Source organism: Arachis hypogaea, chromosome 5 (genome assembly GCF_003086295.3).
Source record: "Arachis hypogaea cultivar Tifrunner chromosome 5, arahy.Tifrunner.gnm2.J5K5, whole genome shotgun sequence".
NCBI lineage: Eukaryota > Viridiplantae > Streptophyta > Magnoliopsida > Fabales > Fabaceae > Arachis > Arachis hypogaea.
Window position 1 is genome coordinate 38130688 of NC_092040.1, and position 13472 is coordinate 38144159.

A 13472-nucleotide genomic window follows, 5' to 3' on the forward strand; every position below is an offset into this window, starting at 1 on the left:
ACTAAGTACAAACCCAACGGTGGAGTTGATCGTTTCATGGCAAGATTAGTTGCGAAGGGAGACAAACAAAAGTCATGTATCGATTATTTTGAAGTATTTGTTTCTGTTGTTAGATTAGACATTATTCGTATGATTATTTCACTCTCAGCTAAAAATAAGTGGAAGATACATCAAATAAACGTTAAGTCTGCGTATGATTATTTCACTCTCAGCTCAAAATAAGTGGAATATACATCAAATGGATGTTAAGTCTGTATTTCTAAATGGCACTTTAGAAGAAGAAGTGTACGTTGAGCAACCTATAGGATATGAAGTTCCTGAAGAAGAAGATAAAGTTTACAAGTTGAAGAAAGTTTTGTACGGGTTAAAGCAAGCACCAAGAGTGTGGTACAAGAAGATTAATTTTTATTTTACGCAGAATGATTTCAAAAGATGTCAATTTGAGCATACACTTTATATCAAGTTCATTGAACTTGGAGATATCTTGATCGTGTGTTGTTATGTTCACAATAATTTAATCTTTACTAGCAACAATTTGAAGATAATTACAGAATTCAGGGAGGCTATAATAAAGCACTTTAAAATGATAGATATGGGTTTGATGTCTTATTTTCTTGGCATCGAAGTTCTTCAAAAAGGATGATGAAATTTTCATTTCTCATAAAAAATATGCAAATAATATTTTGAAGAAATTTCAAATGGAACATTCGAAGTCAGTTCCTACTCCAGTTGAAGAGAAGTTTAAGTTATTGAGAGAAGATAAAAGAAGAGCAGTAAATCCTACTTATTAAAAAAGTTTGATTAGAAGTCTGAGATACTTAACTGCAACCAGGCCAGATATTATATTTGGAGTTGGATTGCTTAGCAGATTTATGGAGGAGCCTTGCACTAACCATTTGCAAGTTGCAAAATAAATTCTTCGATATATCAAAGGTACTTTAAATGATGGTATTTATTATAAAAATACTAATGAAGTGAATCTTGTCTGTTACACTGATAGTGATTGGGCTATAGATATTAAAACAAGAAAAAGTATTTTAAGATTTGCATTTCATCTTAGTTCTGGTGTAATTTTATGGTCGTCAAAGAAATAATTAGTAGTCGCTTTCTTTACAGTAGAAGTAAAATATATAGCAACAACAAGTTGTGCAACACAAGCAGTTTGGCTAAGAAAATTTTTTGAAGAATTGAACGACAAATAAAGTACTCTAACAACAATATTTTGTAATAACAAGTAAGCTATTGCACTTTATAAAAATCTAGTATTTCATAGGAGATCAAAGCATATTGATATACAGTTTCACAAAATTAAAGAATTGACAAATAAGAAAAAAATTATGATCAAGTATTGTCCTACTGAAAAAGAAATTGCAGATATATTTACAAAACCGTTGAAGACGGAATTATTTTACAAGTTGAAGAAGATGTTTAGAATAATTAATTTTACAAGTTTAATTTAAGAAAGACAATGTTGATTAAAAATTTTAAATCAACTTGCATAATCCTATATAAATAAGAATCTTCATGAAACATGGTTAAAGAATTGAAAAACAAAGTTTTAATTAAATATCATAATTATCTATTTACTAAAAGTTAATTGCATTGAAAATTTGAAGAATTACCAACAATGTTCTAAGAGCATTTGCCAACTAAGGTATTTGGTAATTAAATGATGACAAAACCAAAGTTTGCAAGCTAAACAAGACGCATTGTTTCCTAATACAAGTTATATCTCAAAGTTTCTAGAAAGTACTAACACTTTGAAAAGTCAAAGCAAGCTCTACAAGCTTCATCAATCACGGCCAATATATACAATTAGTTGTTAAAAATTATTATTTTAATATTAAAATTTATTTATATAAAGACAGATATGCCTCATGTATTTTATCTTAGTCAAATTTCTGGTGGCTATGTCTATGGTAACTAGTGGTGGCTAAAGCTACACTTTTAATTTAAAAGTGTAACTCTTCACAAAGAAAAGCGTCACCTAATGGAAAAAAGTAAATTAGAAGATTTAAGAGAAGAAATAATTAAGTTATCAAAATTAATAGATCAAAAATTAATGATTTTAACTAATGTTAACTGTAACGACACCGAATTCTTAAAATCAATACAAAATGATTTTTCTCAAAATCTTTATTTTACTGTAAGTTTTATTGAAGGACTTCAAAAACCTGAAAAAACTTATTTTTCACACGGAATTTCTAAAAAATGTTACCATGGAAATGATTTCCCACATCTATATCATACTTTTAACCCACAATTAAATTCTATAGTAGATATGCTTGAAGAAATATTAACATCCATAAAATTTCAAAGAAATAAGGAAAAAGAGAATCCCAAGAAAGAAAAATTTCAAAACATAACAGATTTAAAAGTAAAACCACCACTAAAATTATGAATATTGAAGAAAAATTAGAAGAAGTTACAATGCTTTTTAAACAATTAAAAATAGCTCAAGAAAATAATATTATCGAACATGGTTTTCAAATAGAAGAAGAATTAGTAAATTCTGAAAATATAGAAAATGAAGAACACATTCTAGATTATTCAAGTGACGAAGAACCAGCTATTCCAATACAAGTAAAAAATGAAGGTGGAACATCTAAGGATAATCAATCTCAATTTAAATGGGAAACAGGTTTTGATAATTATGCTTTTAAAAAAGGGTTTATAAATAAAGATTCAAAATATACAAAAATACCATCAAAATACGTTCCTAAAATCCAGGAAATGGAAGGAGAAAGAATGCTCAATTTAGACTGCAAAAAGAACGAAAAAGAAATTTTCAAAAATTGGTTGAATTCCTTCTTATTAGAAGCCTTTACTAATCCAAAACTTGGTGAATTGTCTGGAAGGGATATTTGGAATTACATAGGGTTTCATACTAAAGGAACTATAAGAGATTATATGACATCAATAGAAAACCAAATAATAGAAGAATTAGAAACAAAAACAACAGCTTATGATAAGATATTATATATAATGATGATTCTATATAAAGCATTTTTTGGAAAAAATATTATAGATCATAGACAAGAAGTCTATAATAAAGAATATCAAGAAGCAAAAAATCATTTAGCTAATATTCAGATATATGATTTATGTAATGTGGAGTCTTATATATGTGAATATAGAATGCATTATTACAAATTAAAAGAAGAAGATAAAAATCATTATCTTAGTATGTACATAACAAAACTTCCATATCCTGCTAATGAATTTATAATGGGAAGATTTATAAGAGAAATAAATAGAGGAACAATTGAAAATAATTTTGGTGGAGCAACCTCTGCAATAAGAGAGGAAATAAAAGAACGTTGTATGCAAGAAGCAACTCAAAAAAGATTTGCAAATATAATCAGAATTTGCTGTCAGGATAATGAGGAGATACCTCAAAAATATGGTCTTAATAAAAATTTTCAAAGAAAAAGAAAATATCAATTTAGAAAAAAAAATACTATCCAAACTGGAGAAAAAAGAGATATTTTAGAAAAGAAAATAACAATAAAAACAAAAGACAAAGAAATAACTATTGCCCAAATAAAAAAGAAAATTGTAAATGTTGGTATTGCCAAGAAGAAGGACACTACGCAAATGAATGCCCGAAAAAGAAGGATAAAAAGGATCTTACTAAACAAATAGAAATTGCTAAGTCTTGTTTCATGGAACCATTAGAAGAATTTGATGATAACTTAGACTATATTTTTGAATATGTCTCGGAAACAGACTCAGAGACTGAGTAATAATGCTACATTTATTACTATAAAAATAACAGAAAAGTTTATAAATGCTTTCATAGATTCTGGGGCAACACAATGCTTTGCTAGTTCAAATATAAAACTTGATTGGAAAAAATTAAAAAAACCATTAAGAGTTAGAATAGCTGACAAATCAATACATAAAATTGACCAAAAAGCAGAGATGGTTGAAATTTTTATTCAAAATTATAGGTTCATTGTTCCATCTATATATATGTTAGATTCTGGAATGGATTTTATCATAGGAAATAACTTTTTAAAGCTATATCATCCATTCATTCAAGAATTAACATATATAGTTTTAAAAGCTCCACACGATTCTTCAATAAATCAAAAATCAAAACGTATAAAAATACCAACTACTACTATAGATAAGATCTTAAAATTTAAAATATTTTCTATATTAGAAACATGTTATTTAAATCTATACTTTCAGATAAATATTCCAAAAAATAATCTTGAAATAAAGATAGAAGAACTCTTGGATGGAATTTGTGCTGAAAATCCTTTAGATATTAAAAATACAAATAACGAATTAGTAAGTATTAAATTAAAAGATCCCACAAAAGAGATAAATGTTCCAAATAAAATTCCTTATTCTGCGAGAGATAGAGAAGAGTTCTCATTAGAATGTAAAGATCTTTTAGAAAAAAGAATTATAAGATTAAGTAAAAGTCCTCATGCGGCTCCAGCTTTTTACGTTGAAAACAATAATGAAATTAAAAGGGGAAAACGAAGAATGGTAATAAACTATAAGAAAATGAATGAAGCAACTATTGGTGATGCTCATAAACTTCCAAGAAAAGATTCTATTTTAGAAAAAATCAAAGGAGCAACTTGGTTTTCATCTCTTAATGCAAAATCAGGATATTGGCAACTTCGTTTAGACGAAGAAACAAAGAAATTACCTGCTTTTACTTGTCCAACAAAAGAATCAACAAGTGTGTTGCTTTATGAATGGAATGTATTACCATTCGGATTAAAGCAAGCCTCAGGTATTTATCAAAGATTTATGGAAGAAAATCTAAAAGAGTTAAATGAATTTGTTTTAGTATACATTGATGATATACTAATTTTTACAAAACAGGATAAAGAAGATCATCTTCAAAAATTATTAATAATTTTAGAAAGATGCAAGGAAAAATGATTAGTTCTTAGTAAAAAGAAAACAAGAATAGCAAAACAAGAAATAGAGTTCCTTGGATTAATTCTATCCACTCAAGGAAAGCTAAAACTTCAACCAGATGTTCTAGAAAATGTAAATTTATTTCCTAATAAAATAGAAGATAGAAAACAATTACAAAGATTTTTAGGGTGTATAAATTATATTTCTGATCAGGGATTTTTAAAGAATATAACAGAATACACTAAAAGTTTGTTTCCAAAAATAAGTACTAAAAAAGTATGGAAATGGGATGAAAAAGATAGTATACAAATTCAAAGAATTAAAGAATTATGTGAAAAACTTCCAGAACTTTATATTCCAGAAGAAAATGACTACTTAATAGTAGAAACAGATGCTTCAGACATAACCTGGTCAGGATGTCTAAAAGCTAAGAAAGCTATAAAAAGTTTGGAACAAGAAAAAGAATCACTAGATTCTAAATATCCCCCAAAGGAATTACTTTGCAGGTATATTTCAGGGACTTTTACTCCAACAGAACAGAGATATACTACTCATGAAAGGAAAACTCTAGCAGCAATTAAATCTCTTAAGAAATGGAAAATTGATTTACTACCCAAAGAATTTACATTAAGGACAGATTCAAGTTATTTAACAGGTTTCATACGATATAATTTAAAAGTTGATTATAATCATGGACGACTGGTAAGATGGCAATTATTTTTGTTACAATATCCAATAAAAATTGAATATATTAAGGGTGACAAAAATGTTATTGCAGATACATTAACAAGAGAATGGAGTTCGTCTACAACGCATTAAATCAAGAAATTCAAAAATACGAACAAGAACTCGAAAAATGCAAGCATTGTCAGAAAATAAGGACACAGATCCAATCCCTCAAGAAGGCCATCGAAGCAATGAAATCAACACAACAACCAAAACCATCAGAGTTCAGCCAGCTAAGCGTGGTGGACAAATCAGGTGAGGAAAAAATTCCAGAAAATAAAACAATTGCTGAAATTATCAAAAAATCCACCCAAGATAAAAAATATTATGTAATTTATAATGGCCCCATGAAAGGAGTATATGATGCCTGGGAAAAAGCAGCACCATTTACACATTAATCAAGGATAATTCATAAAGGAGGGATTTTAACACTGGAAGAAGCAAAGGAATCCTTCAGAGAATATGAAACTCTTCATCCAGAGCAAACCCTAAAAAGAGCAGATAAAGCTCCAATTCAAACCCAGAGAACAGGGATAATAAGAAACATTCCTACAAGGGCTGAAATCAAGGAAAAGAAAAGGGTCTATAGATCAAATCTCAGAGAAACCCTTAACATAGTCCTGAATTGGACTGAAGAAAAGAGGGCAATCTTGGGATATTATCCTATTGCCAAAGAACAGCTAACAAAGCTGGTTATATTTCCAGAGGCTTCCCCATCTGACACCTATCAGTTTTTCCAATATGGATTAATTGATACAATTTTAATTTTTAATGATTTGAAAATTATTAGTGAGTTTCCTGTAGGATTCGTTGATGCAGTAAAGAGATTTAAAAATATGATTGACAACGTAAATCCAAGGGATATATCCCTAAAATTTACAAACAGTCAACCTATTTTTAATAAAGAAGAAGAATGCTTGGTTCCAGCACATCAAGTAATATTCATGTCCGTCTTCCCAGGAAATTTTCAACCAATTGATCAAGTTCAAGATTTAACAATCTACAGTCATGAAGGTAGACTAGCCAGCACACTAGCAAGGGTCTTCGAAAGAACTCAAAAGATAACAAGGGAATCTCACACAAGAATCAATTATAAAAGCAGAAATACTCTGCTTGTGTCCAGTAAAAGAAATAAAATTGAAGAAAGAGAGATAAGACTCTTAGTGGAATTTGAATCAGCATTCTACAACTTATCTGGACTCTTAGAAAAGCTCCCCGAAGGGATAAAGAGGAATCTCTGCTATTTGATAAAAGACAGAGAAGACCACAAGTGCCAGCTGTGTGTCTCAGAAATATCTGAAGAAAGTAATAATGAAATGGGATCCACCCACATGATAAAAGAAGAAGACAGCGCATCCACCCACATAAAAGAAGAGGACAGCGCATCTGAAGCATCCCTCGACATTATTGCATAATGACGTAAGCGCTTAGGTCATAGAGCACCAACAATGTAGGTGGTGCAAGATAATAAACAATGACGTAAGCAATGACGTCATAAGAAGGGTAAGGATGGGAATTGTCCATCAGACCCAACCATTATAAATAGATTGCTTAGGCAATTGTAGAAGGCATCAGACAGTAGAAAGCAGGAGGCTAAGAGTACTCATATGCTAGGAGAGCAAGGAGGAAGTTGCCAAGGCGATTCTATAGTCTGACGAAGAATTCCCTTAGGAAAAACCAATTCTAAACTCCCCTCTGGAGTTAGTATCTATAATCTCCCCTCTGGAGATAAAAACATCTTATGTAAAATATTCTAAATAAAGGAAGTTTTTCTCCAACAAGGTACGCCTTTATCCTAATCTCTTAGTTATGAATTATTTAGAAAGTTTAGAATTAACGGAAGAATCTGATTATTATAGATTATCTGCCTTATTAGATAATGAAAAACAGGCTGTTCTAAAAACAGAATTAAATCTCAAATCAAATGAAAATTTTAATAAACAAAATCTTTTAAAAGAAGTTTTTAATAGAAAAAATATAATATACTATGGAAAAATTCAACTTGAAGCCCCTATAAAGATAAAATCCGCCAATGGAGAACTTGAAATAGCTTTGATAAATGATGAAGAATTGAGTAAACAGATTGAGAAAATTAAGGATCAACAAAAAAGATCTAAAATTGGATGGATTCATATTAGTATTATACAAGTCTTGATCAAATCTACATATATGAAAGGAATTAATTCACCAATAAGCTTAGCAATCTGTGATAAAAGAATTACTGATGACCCAATAGATCAAATAATTGGAATTGTTCATGGAAACCTGGCAAACGTAAATGTTAAATTCAATGCCCATCTTGGATACGCTATACCTTTATCAACTGAAAATCTTGGAAGATCTATAAGTTTAGCTTATAAATTTCACAGAAAGAATCTAATGGAACAAGATGATGAACCATTCTCAATTACATATGCAATAAATTATGCTTTAACAAATAGCCATCATAGTATAATATTTAAAAACAGAGAAAGGATTTATGTTGATGAATTATTTCAGAAAATTGTAAAAACAGAAATACCAAAATATAAAGCTATTGAAAACCCAATCTTATTACTAAAGGAACCATCAGGAAAATTAGTTTTATCGAATTTTCAAATAAGAGAATCTAAAATTAATAGCCCTTTAAGTTTATCTAAGTTAAAAATTAAAGAAGAAAGTTCTGAAATAAAAGAACTAACAAAAAAGGTCGAAAAATTAAATGAGACCCTAAACACTAAACTATGACAATAAATAAAGAAGAAATATATGTAACTTATCAAGACAAGAAACAAGAGCTCTTTGAAAGAGAAAATCGTTTAAATTATTTACAGTTTTCTGAAATAAATCAAAGAGCATTTGAAGCCCTAAAAATAATCTATGACAAGTTGAAAAAAGAAGTTGAAGAGCTAGAAAAATTAATAGAATCTCTAGAAAATAGTGATGAATCGATGATAGAGTTTGTGGAAATTTTAAATAATGAAGCATAAAAAAATTGAAAAACCAGAAAATAAAATAAAAAGAAATAGAACGAGAAAATTAAAAAGTAAAATAAAGAAGTATAAAAGGGAATTAAATAATCTTCAGATTGAAATTAATGATCTTATAATAAAAAGGATAGAAATAAAAATAAATATAAACAAGTTGAAATTAAACTTAAAAAATTTATAAATGCCTGGAAAACCATATTATGACTTAAAAGAATTAAAGCTGCTGAAAGAAAAAATGAAGAATGAAATTGAAAAATTAAACAGATATTTAGAAACAAGAGAAAGTGTAGAAATAAAAGAAGTTATTGAGGATTTGAGAAATTATATTAAAGAAAAAGACAAACAGATAAAAGATTTTATATACAGTAATCCATGCAAAAAAAAATATTATAAACTAAAACAAGATTAAAAAGTTATAAATCAAAATTATAAATACATTAAAGACTAGAGAAATAGTAGAAATGGTCAATACTTCAGAATTTACAAATTATTCAAAGTTAAAAGTAAAAAAATTTAGTATCAGAGCCAAGTTAACGATTAAGGGTAACACTTTCTCTTTAAACAACACTTTTAGTAATACGCTTTTAAATTGAAAAAAAAAAAAGAGAAGGGAGTCAGATGTTCACATTTAATTGGTAGATTGCTTGTAGTCACCATAGCCATGGTAACATAATGGGTACCACAGAACGCATCTTTTATGTTTCATAACATAATCTTCATTTCTTTATTTTATGAGTGTTAGTAAGTTAGAAAAAAAAATATAATAATATCATTTATGTGAATGAGTAATCTTAAGACCAATACATTGTAGCTATTATACTTACACCTAGACATTTATTTTTATTTTTATTTTATGCGAATCTTATCACAAATATAGCAAGCATGCAGAATTATTAGAAGTAATGATGGTAACAGAAAGTAGTAATAGTACAAATTTGTAGTCCATGTGCTTAAAGAAACTAACAAATAATTGCTTTAAAGAAGCCATATCAGCAGCTGTCAGCAACTCTGAGGCATTGTTGTGAGACATCTTCATTCTTCACAACCATATCGTTGTTCTCACAATATTTTGTGTCACTGTTGCACGGCAGCTTCTATGTCTTACTTAATTTAAACTACAACAAAAAATTGAGATTTTCAGAAACCCGTTTAATTCTATCATAAACTGATCTGCCCCCTCTTATTCAGGCTTCCTGCATGTAATGATCGCAAACTTAATTAGATCCTTCTTGAATCCTTCTATCATCAATGGCATAGCCAAAGCTCCTTTTATGGTTTTCAATCCTGCTCAAAATAATCCAAGGAAATTCAGCCTAGCAGCAGTATATATTACTCAATGGTAATGGATTTAACGAAAGCATTCTTGAAAAAGAAATAGCAATTTCAGAGGCACAAAAATCCATCTATTTTAGTCTATTTTATTCATTCAACCTCGTTATTCACTTGCCCGAACTTGGAAGACCCTAAAATACCACTAGAGAGAGAGGTGCAACAAATTAATGTCAAATGTAAATTTGATAAAGAGATGCAACATTTTCGACTTTTAATATGGTTCACACTTCACAGAACATGTAGACCAACCAACTCCTAGAAAAACAGATATTCAATTCCTATCATATACCGACAACTTGCGACTATTGTTATATTTATTATTTAATTGAGCATACAGAAAAAACATTTGAATAGCTACATATTTATATACAGAATATAATATAGAGGTTGCTAGCTAACTAAAGAAATAGTATATAATTTTCAAAGATCTAGGTGTAAACAATTACTAATAGCACTTACCACTGCGCAAGAGTGAAGTAAGACCCTTCCATGATAATGCTGACCGTATCACAGCGGGCCAGAATGGAGCAACATAGGGAGACCAATCTTCTGACTTGATGTCCTGCCAAAGCATGGGGATAGGTTAAGTTATTTGAAGATCTCAAAGGGTCCATCTTCAATAATTGGACTTGGCTAAGTAATTCACCTGTAATGATAGGGACTCAAGCAATCTAACATAATCAGCAGTTGAACACCATGCTGGAAGATAGAATGCATCACATATCTTCTTCAAGTGTTTTTCTTCCCATGGCTTTAAGGATTCTTCATCAGGGCCAAGATCTCTGTGGCACCATGTTACTATTATTATGGTGGCACCCGGTGCAGCTACTCTAGCCAACTCACTCACAAACTGCAAGTGGGGAAATCAGAATCAAAAGGGAAGAGAAATAGCATTCAAGTTCATTATTCTCCTATGCAAAAACCATGTTTGCTTTGATGGATATCATTTCACACTAAAATTTGTATGTATATTTCGGTGATTTTATTTTATCTTTATTCAAACAAAATTTATTGTCTCAATTTTGCTTTTGAACATCAATTTTGTTTCAACTTAATATAATACTCCCAAAGTTAAATCAAATATAGAAATAAATAATTAGTTAATGTTTAATTAAGCTTGCCTCAGAGGAGAAGATAAATAAATGAAGTACAACCTTTGCTTTGTCAGGCATGTGTTCTCCACTTTCCATGGACCAAACAAGATCGAATTGCCCATCGGGAAATGGTTGGTCTAAAGCATCTGCCACTTGAAACGAAACCTGTACAAGTAACTCCATTAATATACATCAAAACTTGGATTGAGATTTTCATCTCCAACAAATTTATTGTTCTCAAGTTCTAGAATTAATCTCGTCACACATATTGGTCCTCTCTTTGCTCTTAATAAAACAACAATTAATTCCTTGTCCTCTTCAAAATAACAATGAAACAACCAATTTGATGACTTTCAAAGTAGTAAAACTTTGTTTAAAACTAGTGTTCGATTTGAAATATTTTGAGCTTGTTTGGAAGGTTAGGAATTAGAATTCACTCCAAAGTTGAATTTTTTTTTTATTTCAAAAGAACTAAAATATGAATTATTTGAATTCCTTTGAGAAATTTTTTTTATTTTTTCAATAAATTTTAGCTAATGTGATTAAATATCAATTGTAGTTCCAAAAATTTTGTATGCTTTAGTTATTTCAAAAGACTTAGAAATGAATAGGCACAGAATAGAGATATTTAAACCGCACAAGTAAAACACAGTTACAAATAATGAGAAATTAAAAGTGATGGCATTCTATATAATGTTAGAATTCCATCAAAAAGCTTTTTATTAATTCAAAATAATTAATATGTAGAATCAGAACAAGTGATTGCGAGATTCACACAGGAACATACACTTTAAATTTGAAGAAAAGAAGTACTCACAGGAAAAAATACATTGGAGTACTGATGTATATTATGCATTTGATCATTTACAAATCAAACAGTAATAGTAAGGAGATAAAAAAAAATCAAAACATTTTAGTTAATATTCATTAATTTTTACGATAATTTTTGGACTATTTTTTGCTAATTTATTTTGATTACTAAATATTTCTAAAATTTAAATTCTATTCTATTAATATATTAAAATCATTTTAAAATTCAAATTAAAGAATTAATTTTTTTTGTATTATATTAAAATATTTTTTGTATTATATTAAAATAATTTCAAACTATAGAATTGAATTTTAAATAAAAATAAATTTTTATTTTAACAAAAATATTTTTTTGTATTAAATGTTTCAAACAAACTCTAAATCTAATTGAATGTTTACTTAAACAGTAATCATAGATGAATCAACCTTGTTGGCCAAATCCTGAGCAGCAGCAAGAGCATTAGCCCTTTGAGCTTGAACAGGACTGAGAGTAATACCGATGGCAGTAGCTCCAAATTTTTCAGACAGATACCTTGAGCTTCCCCCAATCCCGCATCCAACATCCACTATTTTCTTCGGCCATTTCCTCTCATCCCCTGCTACGTAACCCAACATACGCACATCAATTAAAACTCCATTAATTAATTAAATTAATAAACAAACAAAAGAAGTGAGGATTGACCTAGAGGAATAGAAGCAAATCGAAGAGCTTGTTCGATCATTCGGATCTGAGCAGCACGATGATCGGAGAGGGAGACGGTAGAATCGGGAGGATAAAAGCCATGATGCATGTGGTCTCCCCAAATATCCTCCCAAATAGCAGAGGACTCGTCGTAGAACTCGGCGATACCTTTCTTAAGAACTCCATTCTCGTCAATCACCATCGGATTCTTCTGCTCTAACTCCATTGCTTTGACGGAAACAGTTCTGAAGAACGAAGAAGAAGGAGGAGAGGAAGAGAGCGGGAGATGCCGTTGCGCCGGTAGAAAACTGCGACTGCGAATTTGAGTATTAATAGTTTTAAAGGCGATTGTACTTGTCGCCAATAAAGCCATGCCCCCTGTAATTTTTATTATTAAATATTATTATTACGCCAATTTCTATGCTCTTCTATGACTCTGACAATCACAGTGGGCACTCTGTTTTATATAGGTCTGGAAGAATGGACAACGAATCCAGTCCAATACAATGCTTGTCTACAAGCACTGGGAACACTTAAAAAATTTAGATATAAAAATAAAATGAGAGATATATTTTAATATTATAATTTTTTGATATTTTTTTAAATTATGAGTTTAAAAAATTAAAAAAAATTAGAATACAGGATATAAAAATCAAATTTAAATTAGAATACAGGGTATAAAAATCAGAAAATCTAATTTTTATACTCAAAAATTGAATTTTTGTAACTCTTTAAAATTGGTCCAATTTTTTGTTTTTTAAATTAAATTATTTCATATTTTAAAAAATATCAAAGTAGTTCATAATTTAAAAAGATATCATTATTAATTTAATATTAAAATAAAAAATATGCAAGTGGGGACTACCAATAATTACTTGTCAACAAATATTTTTGTCCTTCAAATTTTTCATACAATTGAGTGAATTCACTTCACATGCTAGATCTTTTCAAATTCAACCTCCACGGCTCCTA

The 13472-nt window shown here is 29.4% G+C and overlaps 1 protein-coding gene across 1 annotated transcript; it reads right to left on the reverse strand.

The window, feature by feature from the left end:
* Nucleotides 1-9456: 9456 nt before the first annotated feature.
* On the reverse strand, nt 9457-13048 carry LOC112801308 (gamma-tocopherol methyltransferase, chloroplastic). Its single transcript, XM_025843974.3, has 6 exons — nt 12501-13048; nt 12245-12414; nt 11069-11173; nt 10561-10764; nt 10374-10476; nt 9457-9866 (listed from the first exon to the last, which is right to left on the reverse strand). Exons 1-6 carry the CDS (start codon nt 12871-12873, stop codon nt 9763-9765), a joined length of 1059 nt encoding a protein of 352 aa, XP_025699759.1. The 5' UTR covers nt 12874-13048; the 3' UTR covers nt 9457-9762.
* Nucleotides 13049-13472: the final 424 nt, after the last annotated feature.